The sequence below is a fragment of the Dendrobates tinctorius genome, unplaced genomic scaffold (assembly GCF_039654945.1).
Source record: "Dendrobates tinctorius isolate UK_male_01 unplaced genomic scaffold, ASM3965494v1 ptg000045l, whole genome shotgun sequence".
In the NCBI taxonomy this organism is placed as follows: Eukaryota; Metazoa; Chordata; class Amphibia; order Anura; family Dendrobatidae; genus Dendrobates; species Dendrobates tinctorius.
Genome location: NW_027361713.1, coordinates 11967025 through 11985798, shown reverse-complemented (window position 1 = coordinate 11985798; position 18774 = coordinate 11967025). Strand labels below are relative to the sequence as shown.

Sequence of the window (18774 nt, the reverse complement as noted above, 5' to 3'; positions counted from 1 at the left end):
AAGAGGTTTTATTCTTCACGTCAGTACGGTTACAGCGATACCTCATTTAGGTCTTTTTTTATGTTTTTGTCGGTTTTATGCAATGAAAACTATTTTATATAAAAAATAATTATTTTTGCATCACTTTATTCAGCGAGCTATAACTTTTTTATTTTTTCACTGATGATGCTGTGTGGTGGCTCGTTTTTTGCGGGACAAGATGACGTTTTCAGCGGTACCATGGATATTTATATGCGTCTTTTTGATCGCGCGTTATTACACTTTTTGTTTGGCGGTATGATAATAAATCATTATTTTTTGCTTCGTTTTTTATTTGTATTTTTTAAGGGGTTTGCTAAAGGGGTTAACTAATGGGACAGTTTTATAGGGCGGGTCGTTACGGACGCGGCGATACCTAATATGTGTACTTTTATTGTTTGTTTTTTTTATTATTTCCAAAAAATGGATTTATTGGGGGAATATTTTTTTTTTTTTTCTAATATATTTGGCGATTTTTTTTTAATTATTTTTACACTTTTTTTTATTTTTTTTTTACTTGATTAAATAGTCCCAGGTGGGACATCACTGTCCTGTGACAGATCGCTGATCTGTCACATCACAGATCACTGTGACAGATCAGCGATCTGACACAGGCACTGCAGAAGGCTTCCTCATGCCTGCGCTTTGCAGGCACTGAGGAAGCCAGCTTCCTCAGGCCCCCGAAGGCCCCCGTCGCCATCTTGGATTCGGGGGCCTGGAGGAAAGGAGCCCCCCGCAGCAGCGCTGCACATTGCGCTGCCGTGGGGGGCTCAGGGAAGCACGGAGGGAGCCCCCTCCCTGCCGATGCTTCCCTTTAACCCCCGGTACACCGCGATCGTGTTTGATCGCGGTGTGCAAGGGGTTAACGTGTCGGGGGCGGTCCGTGACAGCCACTGACACATTGTGCCGGGTGTCAGCTGTGATAATCAGCTGACACCCGGCCGCGATCAGCGGCGCTCACCACGTGGGCGCCGCTGATCGCGGTAGACGTACTATCCCGTCCACGGTCATACGGGCCCGGGTACCGTGGACGGGATAGTACGTCGGATGTCAGGAAGGGGTTAATTTTAACTTTAGTAAAATCATTAGTACAAAACACTCATATTATGTATCAACCTTTTGTGTGGCACCATATCAAAAGCTTTTGAAAAGTCTATGTACACCAAGTCCACTGCATTCCCTTGGTCCAGTCTGGAACTTACCTCTTCATAAAAGCTTAGCAGATTAGTCTGACAGGAACGGTCCCTCGTAAACCCATGTTGATATTGGGTCATGAGGTTATTCTTCAGATACTCCAGTATAGTATCTCTTAGAAAACGCTCCATGATTACTGGCCTATATTTCCAAGTTCAGTTTTTGTCCCCTTTTTGAATATTGGCACCACATTTGCTATACGCCACTCCTGTGGTACAGACCCTGTTATTATGGTCTAAGAAATATTTCGACAAGAGAAGAGGGGAGACAAGCTTTATTGTTGGGGACATGGTTTGGCTGTCCTCTAGGGATCTGCATTTAAAGATCCCTTCTAAAAAGTTGGGGCCTAAGTTTGTAGGACCCTTCAAAGTGGATCAGATTGACAACTCGGCAGCGGTCAGATTGGACATTCCTTCGTCAAGGAAAATTAATTCAGTTTTTCATGTAGCTTTGCTGAAGAAAGTTGACACGCCTGATAAGGTGGCTATGCCGTCTGCTCCTCCAATTGATAAGGACTGCGAGTTTGAGATTTCACGCATTCTTGATTCCAGGTGGCACAGAGGAGGCTTACAGTATCTGGTGTCCTGGAAGGGTTTCGGTCCCTAGGACAATTCCTGGGTGAAAGCTGTGGACATCTCACCTCAAGATTAATTATGGCTTTTCAGAGGAGATTTCTGAATAAGGCCCGGCTTAGAGGATCTGGGGGATCCTCATTAAAGGGGAATTACTGTAAGAATCTGTTTAGTTTGTGACTATCAGCCATTTTCTTTTAGTGTTCTGGCTGCTGGTCTTTTTCCTCTGATGCTGGGTTTGTCTTGGGTCAGGTGATTGTATCACCCTTTATTAACCTGCACCTGTCTCCCACTCCTTCCTGGACAACAGTGTTAATCAGCTTGAGTTCTGGCTTCGAGCTTTGCTTTTCCTTCTGTGTGTTTAATTAGTGCAGTGCTGGGATCTCTGGTTCTGCTAGTCTTTGTTTCTGTTTTCAGTTTGTTTCTGCAGCCCTCTCTTTGTTTTCTATTAGGAGGTGACCCGTTTTTGTACCGAGTCCTTAGATCTTTCAGGGACCCCCTTCCCCCTTTCTATAGGTCTTCGCTTGAGACTAACCTAGGATCGTCTGTGGGTCTATTCGCAGGAATGGGTCGCCCACTCCATCGTAGGGTATCAGCCTAGCCGAAGTGCAGGGTCTGTTTTCCCCCTTCTACCCTAGTCCTGTGCTTACTGCTGAACTGTAACAGTATTAGTGTACTCAGGACAAATTGCACAATAACTTTGGTGTCCTGTTTCCCTTGGGAAAATAAAAATTGGGGTTGAAAAGATAATGGAAAAAATATGATTGTTTAATTTTACGGCTGTACGTTATAAACTTATGTGAAGCCCATGGAGGTTCAAAGTTCCCACCACACATCTAGATAAGTTTCTTGGGGGGGTCTAGTTTCCAAAATGGTGTCATTTATGGGGGGTTTCTACTGTTTAGGCACATCAGGGGCTCTCCAAACGTGACACCCGATCTCAATTCCAGCCAAGTTTGAGTTGAAAAAGTCAAACGGTGCTCGTTCCCTTACGAGCTCTGCCATGCACCAAAACAGTGGTTCCCCCACATATCAGGTATCAGCGTACTCAGGACAAATTGCACAATACCTTTTGCATTCCAATTTCTCCTGTTACCCTTGGTAAAATAAAAAAAATGGACCTGAAGTAATTTTTTTTGTGAAAAAAAAGTTAAATGTTCATTTTTTTGTAAACATTCAAAAAAAAATTCCTGTGAAGCACCTGAAGGGTTAATAAACTTCTTGAATGTGGTTTTGAGCACCTTGAGGGGTGAAGTTTTTAGAATGGTGTCCCTTTTGGATATTTTCTATCACAGAGACCAGAGACCCCTCAATGTGACTTCAAATGTGATGTGGTCCCTAAAAATAAAATGGTGTTGTAAAAATGAGAAATCGCTGGTCAAATTTTAACCCTTATAACTTCGTAACAAAAAAATTTTGGTTCCAAAATTGTGCTGATGTAAAGTAAACATGTGGGAAATGTTACTCATTAAGTTTTTTGTGTGCTATATCTCTGTGATTTAAGGACATAAAAATTCCAAGTTGGAAAATTGCAAAATTTTCAAAATTTTTACAAATACATATATGCAATAATTAAAATACAAATTCCATATAAACCTAGATAATGTAATAATGCCCAGAGCAATTGTACAGGCAACTGATATCTATAATGGTACAAAAAAAAAAAAAAAATATATATATATATATATATATATATATATAAATTCAGTGTTGCAACAACTACCAGTGACCATAAATGAAAAAATAAAAAATGAATAATAAAAAATTATAAGATTGAAAAATTTAAAAAAAAATGGCTTTACATGTGTACAGGGACCAGCCCACAGTGCGCTACCAACAATAGTGCCAAAGAAAAATAAATAAATAAATAAACAATTACTCCCAAGTGCTTACCCATATAGTATGGTGCCTAGTTGCTCTGGACCCACGTGTCACCCCTGACGCGCGTTTCGCTTCTGGCTTTATCAAAAGGGATGCCTTATAACTCATAACTTCGTAACAAAAAAATTTTGGTTCCAAAATTGTACTGATGTAAAGTAAACATGTGGGAAATGTTACTCATTAAGTTTTTTGCGTGCTATATCTCTGTGATTTAAGGACATAAAAATGCCAAGTTGGAAAATTGCGAAATTTTCAAAATTTTTGCCAAATTTCCATTTTTTTCACAAATAAACCCAAGTTATATGAATGAAATTTTACCACTAACATGATGTACAATATGTCACAAGAAAACATTGTCAGAATCACCAGGATCCATGGAAGCGTTATTACCGCATAATGAGACAGTGGTCAGAATTGTAAAAATTGGCCCGGTCATTAACGTGCAAACCACCCTTGGAAGTAAAGGAGTTAATTAATGAGATGCTGTTTATTTTTGTAGAGTGAATCAAGTGGACTATGCCAAGTACTGCCCATGCAGTGGGGTTGGGGTCCCAGATTTTCACAGAGGCCCACCGGGGGATTCCCCTGTTACCCTATGGGCCATTCCGAGCCTGGTCCAAGGCATAATAAATATGGTACAAATTTGCTTGATTAATATATCTCATTATGTTAAATGGTCAAATAATGCTTTTAATACAGTAACTTGTGATTTGATCATTCATATAACATTATCTTTAATCTTACCTCCACAAGCTAATATGCTGGTAGCTCCTGATGGTCCTGTAGCTTCAGCTCCAGGGCACAGGTCACATAACAATTGTCCCTCTTTGTCTTGGTAGGTACCTTGGGGACATGGTTGACATTGATCCATTTGACCATGGTAGTATGTGCCAGGAACACAGCTGGCTGGGATACAGGTAGACAAGTTAATGTAAAATAATTGTAAAGTAACACAACAGAATGCCAAAGTTATTAACTTTATTATAAATTCCCTTTAAAGCGAACCTGTCAGCAGTTTTGGTCGACATAAGATACCGCCACTGCCTTTCAGGGCTTATCTACAGCATTCTATAATGCTGTAGAGATAAGCCCCCGATCCGATCTGAAAGATTAGAAAAATAAGTCTTATTATACTCACCAAGGGGGCGGTCTGGTCCAATGGGTGTTGCAGGTTTCGGTCTGGTGCCTCCCATCTTCTTATGATTGCCGCCCTCCTGCTTGCTTCATGGCTTCCCGGCATCGCGCTCCTGCACAGGCGTACTTATCTGTCCTGTTGAGGGCAGAACAAAGTAGTTCAGTGCGCAGGCGCCAGGAATGGTCAGAGAGGCCAAGCGCCTGCGCACTGCAGTACTTTGCTCTGCCCTCTACAGGGCAGATAATTATGCCTGTACAGGAGTGGCGGGCAGTCATGAAGCAAGCAGATGGGAGGCACCGAACCCAGACCTGCAACACCCAACGGACCGGAGTGCCCCCCCGGGTGAGTATAATAAAAACTTATTTTTCTTATCTTTCAGGTCGGATTGGGGGCTTATATACAGCAGTATAGAATGCTGTAGATAAGTCTTAAAAGACAGTGGCCGTATCTTACAGTTGTGGCCAAAAGTACTGACACCCCTGCAATTCTGTCAGATAATACTCAGTTTCTTCCTGAAAATGATTGCAAACACAAATTCTTTGGTATTATTATCTTCATTTAATTTGTCTTAAATGAAAAAACACAAAAGAGAATGAAGCAAAAAACAAAACATTGATAATTTCACACAAAACTCCAAAAATGGGCCAGACAATTGGCACCCTCAGGCTAATACTTAGTTGGACAACCTTTAGCCAAAATAACTGCAACCAACTGCTTCCGGTAACCATCAATGAGTTTCTTACAATGCTCTGCTGGAATTTTAGACCATTCTTTTTTGGCAAACTGCTTCAGGTCCCTGATATTTGAAGGGTGCCTTCTCCAAACTGCCATTTTTAGATCTCTCCACAGGTGTTGTATGGGATTCAGGTCTGGAATCATTGCTGGCCACCTTAGAAGTCTCCAGTGCTTTCTCTCAAACCATTTTCTAGTGCTTTTTGAAGTGTGTTTTGGGTCATTGTCCTGCTGGAAGACCCATGACCTCTGAGGGAGACCCAGCTTTCTCACACTGGGCCCTACATTATGCTGCAAAATTTGTTGGTAGTCTTTAGACTTCATAATGCCATGCACACGGTCAAGCAGTCCAGTGCCAGAGGCAGCAAAGCAACCCCAAAACATCAGGGAACCTCCGCCATGTTTGACTGTAGGGACCGTGTTCTTTTCTTTGAATGCCTCTTTTTTTCTCCTGTAAACTCTATCTTGATGCCTTTGCCCAAAAAGCTCTACTTTTGTCTCATCTGACCAGAGAACATTCTTCCAAAACGTTTTAGGCTTTTTCAGGTAAGTTTTGGCAAACTCCAGCCTGGCTTTTTTATGTCTCGGGGTAAGAAGTGGGGTCTTCCTTGGTCTCCTACCATACAGTCCCTTTTCATTTCATTCAGAAGCCGACGGATAGTATGGGTTGACACTGTTTTACCCTCGGACTGCAGGGCAGCTTGAACTCGTTTGGATGTTAGTCGAGGTTCTTTAGCCAACATCCGCGCAATCTTGCGTTGAAATCTCTTGTCAATTTTTCTTTTCCGTTCACATCTAGGGAAGTTAGCCACAGTGCCATGGGCTTTAAACTTCTTGATGACACTGCGCACGGTAGACACAGGAACATTCAGGTCTTTGGAGATGGACTTGTAGCCTTGAGATTGCTCATGCTTCCTCACAATTTGGTGTTATGCGAGGCTTAGGTCGAAGGAGGCTGACAAAACCCAGGCCCCTGCGGAGTCCCTCAAACTAGGGAAAACCCTGTCTGACCCTCAACTCAGGGTTTTTGCTAAAGGTGCAAATGCCTGAGCCTCCAGCCTCTCCTTATCTCCTGCTCAGCCCTAAGCTGAACCCTCCACCCTCCACCCAGTGAGTTGTCAAACCACCAAAACCCACACAGTAATGACAGACAGGGAGAACTTAAACTGCACCGCGCCGCATACACACAGGACAATACTATAATGTGAACAGGGCAAAACAAAGCACAAATATAGGAAGGCGAAAAGGTAACAACGGATCATACGACACCAGATATGAATTTCTCTCTCCAACACCTCCACTCCAGACCGGAACCACTTGGCACAAAACACAAGCTATAATCGGCGACGCCCACAGGCCAGCACGACTATTTAAAGACCGTGGGCGTGACCAAACATCCCACCTGATTTCCAGCTAGATTAACCCCAGATAACCTGAGTAAAATCAAACCGGCGCCACTGAGGCTATAGTGGACGGAGATGGAACTACCGCTGCCTGCCGGACGCTGTGGTGTGAATAGCGTCCGACATGACAGTACCCCGTCTTCTACGAGGGACCCCAGGGCCCTCAAGACTCATAGGACCCGGCTTGTCCGGATGACGGCGGTGAAAGGAACTGACCAGCCGATCCGCATGTATGTCCGAGGCTGGTACCCAAGACCTCTCCTCCGGACCATACCCCCGCCAGTGCACCAAATACTGAAGAGTACGGCGCAGTACTCGAGAGTCCACCACCTTGGAGACTTCAAACTCTAAATCGCCATCCACCATGACTGGAGGTGGCATCGGCGTCGTGTCCACAGAGCCTACCACCTTTTTCAATAAAGACCTGTGAAACACGTTGTGTATCTTGTATACCGCAGGAAGCTCTAACCGATAAGCAACCGGGTTTATGATGGCAGCAATCTTAAAAGGGCCAATAAACCTTGGACCCAATTTCAATGATGGAATTTTGAGTTTTATGTTTTTAGTAGCTAACCACACCCAATCACCCACACACAGGTCCGGACCTGGCACGCGTCTAGAGTCAGCCACACGTTTGTATCTTGCACTCATGCTCAGCAATCACTGTTTCATACTCCTCCAGACCGATGATAGTTGAACTCCTAACCGGTCCTCCTCTGGGACGCCCCCAGAGCCCCCCTGACGCAAGGTACAAAATTGAGGATGGTGCCCATAAACACAAAAGAACGGAGACTCTCCCGATGATTCTTGGCGGTGATTATTTAATGCGAACTCGGCCAAGGGAAGGAACGTCGACCACTCCTCTTGGTTGTCAGACACAAAACATCGCAAATACTGCTCCAGATTTTGGTTCATGCGCTCAGTTTGACCATTTGACTGCGGATGAAATGCCGACGAATGAGACAACTTGATCCCCAATCGTGAGCAAAAAGCTTTCCAAAACTTCGCCACAAACTGGGTACCCTTATCAGACACTATGTCCGATGGAACTCCGTGCAGTCTGACCACCTCCTGCACAAAGACCTGAGCCAACGTCTTCGCGTTGGGCAAGGACGGCAATGACACAAAGTGCGCCATCTTCGAAAATCGATCAACCACCACCAGGATGATCGTGTTCCCCGCCGAGGCAGGCAAGTCTGTGATAAAGTCCATGGAGATTTCTGTCCATGGCCTACTAGGTATCCCCAGAGGCTGTAGAGTGCCAGCAGGACGGGTTCTGGGCGACTTGGCCCTGGCGCACGTGATGCAAGCTGTCACGTAGGAAACCACATCCTGCCGGATTTTTGGCCACCAGAAGCAGCGCGATACCAGTTCCAAGGTGCCCCTAACCCCTGGATGACCGGCCAGGACCGAGTCGTGGTGTTCCCCCAACACTTTAAGACGAAGATGAAGGGGTACGAACGACTTATTAGCGGGAAGTCCTGGTGGTACCTCCTCCTGGGCCTCGGCAATCTCCGCCTCTACCTCAGTCGTGAGAGCCGAAACCACTACACCTTTCTGGAGGATGGGTACCGGCTCTTCCCGAGGTTCTTCCCCCGGAAAACACCTGGACAAGGCATCCGCCTTGGTGTTTTTCGCCCCAGGATGGTAAGTCACCAGAAAGTTAAAACGTGTAAAAAACAATGCCCAGCGAGCCTGCCTGGGAGACAGACGCTTGGCCGACTCCAGATAGAGCAGGTTTTTATGGTCGGTGATGACTGTGACCTGGTGGGCCGCCCCCTCCAAGAAGTGTCGCCATTCCTCAAAAGCCAATTTGATGGCCAACAACTCCCTGTTGCCGATGTCATAATTCCGTTCGGCCGGCGACAGCTTCTTGGAGAAGTAGGCGCATGGACGCAAATTGCTCAAGGACGAGCCCTGTGACAGTACTGCCCCCACTCCCACCTCAGACGCATCGACCTCCACCGTAAAAGGTTTAGATACGTCCGGTTGCACCAGAATGGGGGCTGAAGCAAAACGGTTCTTCAGAAGCTCAAATGCACGCACCGCATCCTCAGACCAGATAGCGAGATTGGTACCTTTTTTCGTCATGTCCGTGAGCGGTTTGGCTATAGTAGAGAAATTCTTAATAAACTTCCTATAATAGTTGGCAAACCCAAGGAACCGCTGGAGCGCTTTTGGATTACCAGGCCGTTCCCATCGCAGCACCGCTTGCACCTTCGCGGCATCCATTTTAAACCCTGCGGCGGACACAATATATCCCAAAAAAGGCAACTCTTGAACAAAAAACACGCATTTTTCAAGCTTAGCATAGAGCTTATTCTCACGGAGCAGCTGTAACACCTGCCTGACATGCTCTAAATGAGTGTCCTGGTCGCTCGAATAAATAAGGATATCATCCAGGTACACAATCACAAATTTCCCCAGCACATGAGCAAATACATCATTTATGAAATGTTGGAACACAGCAGGCGCGGTTGTCAATCCAAATGGCATAACTAGGCTTTCAAAATGACCCTCAGGGGTATTAAATGCCGTCTTCCACTCATCCCCCTGACGGACCCTTATGAGGTTATATGCCCCCCTGAGGTCAAGTTTGGAAAACCACTTCGCACCAGCCACCTGGTTGAACAAATCAGGGATCAGAGGCATCGGGTAGGGATCACGGACCGTAATCTGGTTTAACTCCCGGAAATCCAGACACGGGCGTAACCCCCCATCTTTTTTCTTAATGAAGAAAAACCCCGCTGCTACAGGTGAGGATGAAGGCCGGATGTGCCCTTTACTTAAACTCTCCGCAATGTAGTCCTTGAGAGCTTGTCTCTCCGGACCAGAAATACTAAACATCCTCGCCTTTGGCAATTTAGCCCCGGGTTTTAACCTAATTTGACAGTCATAGGCTCGATGTGGAGGTAGTTCTGAGCAACCCCTCTCAGAGAATACGTCCGCAAAATCCAGCAATGCCTCCGGAAGGCTGGGCTTCACGGCGGACACACATGTGGCCAAGCAATTCTCCTGGCAGAAACTGCTCCACTGGACTATGTCCTGGGTTCTCCAGTCAATCACCGGGTTGTGCTTAGACAACCATGGGAAACCCAGGACTATTTGTGCTGGGAGATTATTGAGTACCTTACATGTAACCCACTCAGAATGTAGGACCCCAATGTGGAGTTTAACCTCAGCTACAAACTCAGTAATCTCCCCCTGTGGGAGGGGAGCGGCATTAATGGTAACCACGCGAATAGGATGAGGGAGTTTTTCGATCTTGAAACCTGCCATGCGTGCAAACTCCTCATCCATGAGATTGGTGGCTGAACCGCTATCCACAAAAACTGATATTGGTAGCTCTCTGCCCGCAATAATAACCCTGGCAGGGAGCATACATTGAGATACCATCATGGAGGATATGCATACGCTCAGTTGGGCCTCCTCCATACCCTCTGAGCTTACCAGTTTTCCGCCGGTGCGACTTTCTTTGGTAGCACAGGACAAGCATTTACATAATGATCTCTTTTACCACAGTAAAAACATGCTCCATGCTTCCTGAACCCAGGAACGCGACGCTGCACATGTGATACCCCAGCGATTTGCATAGGTTCCGTGGGCTCATCTGCAGCAACCACACTGGCACCCCTGCTTTCCCCCAGAGGCAGCGTCTCCTGCGCCCCTTGACGCAAACGGCGATCAATACGAATAACCAAACTCATGGCAGATTCTAACGATGCAGGAGTCTCATACATCAGGAGGGCCTGTTTAACTCTTTCTGAGACCCCATGAATAAACTGACTCCGCAGCGCTGGGTCGTTCCACTGTGTGTCTACTGCCCAACGGCGAAATTCTGAACAATAGTCTTCCGCCATAAGTTCCCCCTGACGGAGGGCGCGGATTTTAGATTCTGCTAAAGCCAATCTGTCGGGGTCATCATAAATGAGCCAGAGTGCTGAAAATACATTCTCAACCGAATGAAACGTAGCAGAGTCGGCTGGTAAGGAAAACGCCCATGCTTGGGGGTCCCCACTCAGTAATGATAACACCAGACCCACCCGCTGAGCCTCATTACCTGAGGAGACCGGGCGCATGCGAAAGTATAACTTGCAGGCCTCCCGAAAGATGACAAATTTGCTGCGTTCCCCAGAAAATCGTTCAGGCAGCGTAATCTTAGGCTCTGCACCTGCACCAGCAGAAGCCGCTTGTACATTAGCTACAACCAGGCCCTGCTGCTGAACTGCCCCCTTCAACTCGGTGACCTGTACGGACAGCGCCGCCAACTGGTGGTTTATGGAAGTCATGGAATCCATGGAAAAATGTTGGGCCGATTATAATGTTATGCGAGGCTTAGGTCGAAGGAGGCTGACAAAACCCAGGCCCCTGCGGAGTCCCTCAAACTAGGGAAAACCCTGTCTGACCCTCAACTCAGGGTTTTTGCTAAAGGTGCAAATGCCTGAGCCTCCAGCCTCTCCTTATCTCCTGCTCAGCCCTAAGCTGAACCCTCCACCCTCCACCCAGTGAGTTGTCAAACCACCAAAACCCACACAGTAATGACAGACAGGGAGAACTTAAACCGCACCGCGCCGCATACACACAGGACAATACTATAATGTGAACAGGGCAAAACAAAGCACAAATATAGGAAGGCGAAAAGGTAACAACGGATCATACGACACCAGATATGAATTTCTCTCTCCAACACCTCCACTCCAGACCGGAACCACTTGGCACAAAACACAAGCTATAATCGGCGACGCCCACAGGCCAGCACGACTATTTAAAGACCGTGGGCGTGACCAAACATCCCACCTGATTTCCAGCTAGATTAACCCCAGATAACCTGAGTAAAATCAAACCGGCGCCACTGAGGCTATAGTGGACGGAGATGGAACTACCGCTGCCTGCCGGACGCTGTGGTGTGAACAGCGTCCGACATGACATTTGGTTTCTCAAGTCCTCAGACAGTTCTTTGGTCTTCTTTCTTTTCTCCATGCTCAATGTGGTACACACAAGGACACAGGACAGAGGTTGAGTCAACTTTAATCCATGTCAACTGGCTGCAATTGTGATTTAGTTATTGCCAACACCTGTTAGGTGCCACAGGTAAGTTACAGGTGCTGTTAATTACACAAATTAGAGAAGCATCACATGATTTTTCGAACAGTGCCAATACTTTTGTCCACCCTCTTTTTTATGTTTGGTGTGGAATTATATCCAATTTGGCTTTAGGACAATTCTTTTTGTGTTTTTTCATTTAAGACAAATTAAATGAAGATAATAATGCCAAATAATTTGTGTTTGAAATCATTTTCAGGAAGAAACTGAGTATTATCTGACAGAATTGCAGGGGTGTCAATACTTTTGGCCACAACTGTATATCGGCCAAACCTGGTGACAGGTTCCCTTTAAATGAATGTAAATCCTTCCAAATCAGAAACATTAAAGGGCATAGTTCTAGGTAGCAGTCAAGAGGCTAGTACAATAAAAGAGCTTAATCATGAACCATACAATGTCAGTGGTAGACATTAAATAAAATAGAATGTACTTAAAAATCCAATAGACAGTAGCATGATTTTGTGTAAAATCCTTCCTGTAAGTTAATGAGTACTGCATATACTCGAGTTTAAGCTGAGTTTTTCAGCACATGTTTTTGTGCTGAAAAAGCTGCTGTGGATTATAATCGAGTGAGGGTCCCAGAAGATGGAGGCAGAGATGCAGCAGTGGATCACAGGAGGCAGGAGCCTGTGCCCGTTGCTAAAGAGAAATGAATATTCACTGCACTGGCAGTAAATATTCATTTCTCTTTAATAGCGGGCATAGTAGTCACAGCTACTGACTTCCTGCAGCGGTGGGACAATCACGTGTGCCCACTACTTAAGGGAATGAATATTCACTGCCCTCCATGCCAATAGTTGTGGAGGACAGTGAATATTCATTCCTTTAACTAGCGGGAACACGTGATCGCCCTGCCGCAGCAGCTGCTGGCACCTAAACAAGATGCTGTGAGAGAGTGCAGGGAAGGTAAATAGGATGGTTTATTTTTTTAAGTTTTTCTGATGGGTGCCATGCATTCCAGGATAGGGTTGAGGAGCCTTGCATACCAGAATAGGGATGAAGAGCCATGCATACAAGGATAGGGATGAAGAGCCATGCACACAAGGACAGGGACGAAGAGCCATGCACACCAGGATAGGGATGAGGAGGCCATGCATACTAGAATAGGGATGAAGAACCATGCATACCAGGATAGGGATGATGAGCCATACATAACAGGATAGCGATGAGGGGACAATGCATACCAGGCTTATATGTGAGTCAATAAGATTTCCCAGTTTTTTGCAGTAAAATTTGGTGCCTCTGCTTATACTCGGCTCCATTTATACCCGGGTACATACGGTAATTCATAAGGACTTCAGGGCTCACAGTACTACAGCTCATGACTAAGGTGTTTTGTTAATATATTAAAATCAACAGCTTATGTCTAGCAAAGGCCAGCAATATTAGATTGTAGGGACTCTCTCCTTATTTCTGTGGTGGCACTGGACAGGTTTCCTGAAGTTACAGTATATCATCTAAAGACAGAATCAAGAATTACCATATTTCCAACTTCAAAAACATTTCATGACATCCCCAGCTCTGCAATATATTGTTTCCTTCACTTAAAACAGTGGAACACAACCTTTATGCAAATGGAAGATTAACTAATATGCATTTACAACCCCAACGCCTCAGGCTTCATTTCTCTTCTATGTACTAGCTTAAATAAACCATGGTCCAACAAACAGCATGCATATCTGTACACTGGGGAGAGGATATAGAAAGGATCTGTGACTTCTATGAGTGGAAGAAAATGTGGATAGCTTCATCAAGCTGCTCAATTAATATGACCTAGAGTCAGCCTTCAAAGTCTTATTTGGGGACCTACACAAATTGCTCACTGCTTACTATATACCTGGCTACTTAGTACTCCTCTTGTTTTAGAGATTGCCCAAAACTTGGCAACATGCTTCATAATTGGTGTATGCAAACTGTCGCTTCAGAGAGGAAGTGGTCTTGAATTCTATTGCCACCCAATGGAAGTAGTAATCTTATTTTTTGACCCTTTAACCCCTTCACCCGAAGCCTATTTTCACCTTCCTGACCAGGTTAATTTTTACAGTTCTGACCACTCTCACTTTATGAGGTCATAACTCTAGAACGTTTCAATGGATCTCACTGATTATGAGACTGTTTTCTCATGACATATTGTACTTCATGATAGTGGTAAAATTTATTTGATATGACTTATGTTTATTTCTGAAAAAAACTGAAATTTAACGAAAATTTTGAAAATATCGCCATTTTTAAAATTGTTATTTTTATGCCCTTTAATCAGAGAGTCATATCGCACAAAATAATTAATAAATAACATTTCACTCATGTATACTTTACATCAGCACAATTTTTGAAACATAATTGTTTTTGTTAGGCAGTTGTAAGGGTTAAAAGTTTACCAGCGATTTCTCATTTTTATAACAAAATTTGCAAAACCATTTTTGTTAGGGACCACCTCATATTTGAAGTGACTCTGAGGGACCTCTATGACAGAAAATACCCAAAAGTGACACCATTCTAAAATCTACACCCTCAAGGTACTCAAAACCACATTCAAGAAGTTAATTAACCCTTCAGGTGCTTCACAGGAATTTTTGGAATATGGAAGGAAAAACACCAAGGTTACTTACCGGTAGCCATTTTTTCCAGAACCTATGACAGCACACCTGAGAGAGGGATCCGCCCAGCCAGAATAGGGAAACCCACTGAAATAAAAGGGCAGTACCTCTCCCCCACTTCAGTTGGTTACTGAGCATGAGAGGACCTCACAGTTAGTTTACACATACAGCTCTGGAAAAAATTAAGAGACCACCACACCAACACCCTGTCATGGGCAGCCGATTCTCTAGACCTGAACCCCATTGAAAACCTCTGGAATGTAATCAAGAGGATGATGGATAGTCACAAACCATCAAACAAAGAAGTACTGCTTAAATTTTTGAGCCAGAAGCAGTGTGAAAGATTGGTGGCAAGCATGCCAAGACGCATGAAAGCTATTTTTAAAAATCATATTATTCCACAAAATATTGATTTCAGAACTCTTCCTGAGTTAAACCATTAGTATTGTTGTTTCTAAATGATTATGAACTTGTTTTCTTTGCATTATTTGAGGTCTGAAAGCACTGTTTTATTTTGACCATTTAGTGCTTGGAAATTCAGAGACATGCTGTCAGAAATTTATAGACTAAAAGAACAATTTACATTTTACTCAAAAATATACCTATAAAGAGAAAAATCAGACAAACTGAACATTTGAAAGTGGTCTCTTAATTTTTGCCAGAGCTGTATAACCAACACCACAATATAAACACACCCAAACTATACTGCACATCCATAAGGTGACATTGGGGGGAATATACGAGTGCTGTCATGGGTTCTGGAAAAAATAACCACCAATAAGTAACCTTGGTGTTTTCCCATGACAGCAAACCTGAGAGACTTCTTGAAAATTTGAAACACCGTAAGGAGGGACCACCACTTGCAGCATCCTTCTGCCAAAAGTTAAGTCAGCAGAGTAGGATAGATCCAATCTATAGTGCCTAAAGAAGGTGGATGGTGACAAATTTGATCAATTGATACCTTGGCTTTCTCTACCCAGGAGGTGGTCACGGCTCTGGTGGAATGAGCCTTGATACCATCAGGGATTGGAGCACCACTAGCAGAGTAAGCTAGACTAATGGCATCCCTAATCCATCTGGCAATGGTACCTTTTGACAACCCGTAACCGTTCTACTAACCTGGAAGGCTACAAAAAGGACCTGGGCTTTCCTCCACTGGCTAGTCACGGATATATACTGCAATGGTGCCCTTCTAACATCAAGATTATGAAACTTCCTCTCTCTCGGATTCTTAGGGTTATTTCACAAGGAGGGTAGGACAATCTCTTGACTTCGATGAAACTTTAACACCACATTGGAAAGACAAGCCGGATGTGACACCTCAGTGAGGAGAGTACTTAGAGTGGACCATCTAGACTGTGGAACAGGACTACCCCTGGGCGAGCTGACCTAATGGAGACCAACCCCTATACAGTGATCATCAGGAGCAAGCCCTAGAGGTCTCTTGGACCACAGCAGCCGATACCAAGAGGGGCAGCTCAGATAAGTGAACGGGGAGCGATATAGAGAGGAACCATGGTAGAGCAGTGGACACAAGCATGCAGGAGCCAGGGGAACAGATCCAGGGAGGATGGACAGACCCTGGACGAACACTGGAGGAGGACGCCAGGACAGGACTCCAGGAGAGCTGAAGCAGGAGGCAACTGTGAGGAGAGAGGGTGTTAGAGGGCAAAAGTATATGCTGCCAGAGCAGTGCACAGGAGAACGGCATATAAAATGCAGACAGAGCAGTGCAACAGGGCACGGGCGTACGGGATGCTGACAGAGCAATGCATCAGGGCACGGGCATATAGGATGATGGCAGTGTGTGCAGGAGTGCAAACGCACAAAGGAGCAGGCACCGGCCTGAGTCACTAAGCAGAAAGCTATATGACAACCAGGCACCTCCTCCTAGGGGAGGTAGCCTAAAATACTCTATACCTTACCCAGATAGGTTGCCGAGGATTTCCGGGTCAGGGGATCTGGGGGCATAAAAAGCTGAAGAGGTGCGCGAATCCTGCTTTGAGCAGGGGGTTGGACCAGATGGCCCAGGAGGTCCCTTCCAACTCTACGATTCTATCATTCTATGACCGCCCTCTAAGGATCCCAGGGCGCATGCGCAGATGCTGGGAAATCCTGGCAGAGCACGTGACCAGAAATCAGGGAGGAGTACGGCAGGGCTGAGCGAGGACAGCGCATCGGGACCCAGGAACAGAGCCAGAGGAGCCATCTGAAGCAAAAGGAGAGCAGGCAGCAGCTGACCGGTTACAGAGCAGATGGGCAGCGGCAGGCACAGCAGCGGTAACAGTACCCCCTCACTACAATCCCTTCTACTACAACTGGAGAGGAACCTGTTTTGGACACGAGGTGCAATTATGTTTTCTAACGGTTCCCAAGATCTTTCCTCAGGACCAAAACCCTTCCAGTCAATCAAGAAAAACGTTTCTCCCACGAACCTTTTTCATGGCTAAAATATCTTTTACTTCAAAGATGTTCTCGGCACTAACAGGTTGGGGAGTAGTATCAGTTGAGGGGTGGAAGCGGTTAAAGATTGCGGGTTTTAGCAGAGACACATGGAAGGTGTTTGGAATACGGAGCGAGTAAGGTAATCTCAGCTTGTAGGCAACATTGTTGACTTGTTTGAGAACCTCAAAGGGGCCAGTGTAGGGCACCCAATTTTTAAGATGGTATCTTGAGTCTGATGTACCTCGAGGATAGCCACACCTTGTCGCCAGGACTGAAAGGAGGAGATTCTAGGCGCCTCTTGTCGGCATGTCTTTTCATCCTTCCACACACGTTGTTGAACGCCTCCTTAATGTCCTCCCAGATCATAGAGAATTCCTGAGTCAGTCGGCCGCTGGTTCCCCCGAGGCTAGAGATACTTGAAGAAGCATACTCGGATGTTGACCAAAGATGATGAAGAAAGGGGTTTTGGCAGAGAACTCGCTGGAGTGATTATTGCAGGCAAACTCAGCCCAAGGAAGCAGGAAGACGCAATCATCTTGATGACTGTTGGTAAAGTGTCGAAGATAAGCAGCCAAAACCTGACTAGTCCGCTCTATCTGACCATTGGTCTGGGGGGTGGTAAGCTGAGAATGGACGACTCACCTTCATGAGTTTGCACAGAGCCCTCCAGAATCGAGACGTAAACTGAATCCCTCTGTCAGATACGATGTGCCGTGGAGTCTGAAGATGTTTCCAATAAAAATCTTTGTCAACTCAGGAGCTGAGGATAGCCTGGACAAAGGAACAAAATGAGCCATTTTAGAGAACTGATCTACTACCACAAGGATGACGGTACAACCAGAAGAACTCGGTAGGTCGGTAATAATGTACATGGCAATATGCTGCCACGGAGCAGACGGAACTGGAAGAGGAAGCAGGGTTCCATGAGGTAATTATCTAGAGACCTTGTTCTTGGCACAAGATGGACATGAGGTGACAAATTCCTTGATATCCAGACACAGAGTGGGCCACCAGTAATAGCAATCGATGACAAGGAAGGTCTCCTTTATTCTGGCGTGTCTGGCCAACTTGGACGAATGTCCCCAGAGTAACACTCTCCTCCTGTCGCCCTCCACGACGAGGGTCTTACCCGGCAGCGGACTGGTCATCTTCAAAGGTGCCACAGTAATGACTTTGGAGGAATCCATAATATGCACTGGTTCCTTCTCTATGTCTCCAGGCTGATATGACCTAGACGGTGCGTCCGCTTTGACATTCTTGTCGCCTGGCCGGAAGCACAGTCCAAAATCAAAACAGGCGAAAAACAGGGACCATCTGGCCTGTCGAGGATTGAGTCTCTGTGCAGATTGGAGATAGGCCAGATTCTTATGGTCGGTAAAGATCACAAACGGATGCACGGCCCCCTCGAGAAGATATCGCCACTCCTCTAGAGCCAATTTTATGGCCAACAACTCACGATCTCCAATGGTGTAATTGCGTTCACATGCAGAAAGCGCCTTAGAGAAGCAGCCACAATGAAACAACCGACCCCATAGGTCCTCTGCGAGAGTACAGCTCCGACACCCGTGGAAGAAGTGTCCACCTCTAGAATGAATGGTTTGTTAGCCTCTGTATGATGAAGTACTTAGGCTGTGACGAAGGACTGCTTTAGGAGTAAGAAGGCAACCCACATAACAGTGCATGAGAGAGGTTCG

The 18774-nt window shown here is 45.5% G+C and overlaps 1 protein-coding gene across 1 annotated transcript in view; it reads right to left on the bottom strand.

Moving 5' to 3' along the window:
• SCUBE3 (signal peptide, CUB domain and EGF like domain containing 3) overlaps positions 1-18774 on the bottom strand; it is a 1051867-nt gene that overhangs the window by 452988 nt on the left and 580105 nt on the right. The window contains exon 17 of the mRNA XM_073575619.1: positions 4410-4571. Within this exon, the coding sequence (XP_073431720.1) occupies positions 4410-4571 (162 nt within the window). The remainder of the gene's footprint in view (positions 1-4409; positions 4572-18774) is intronic.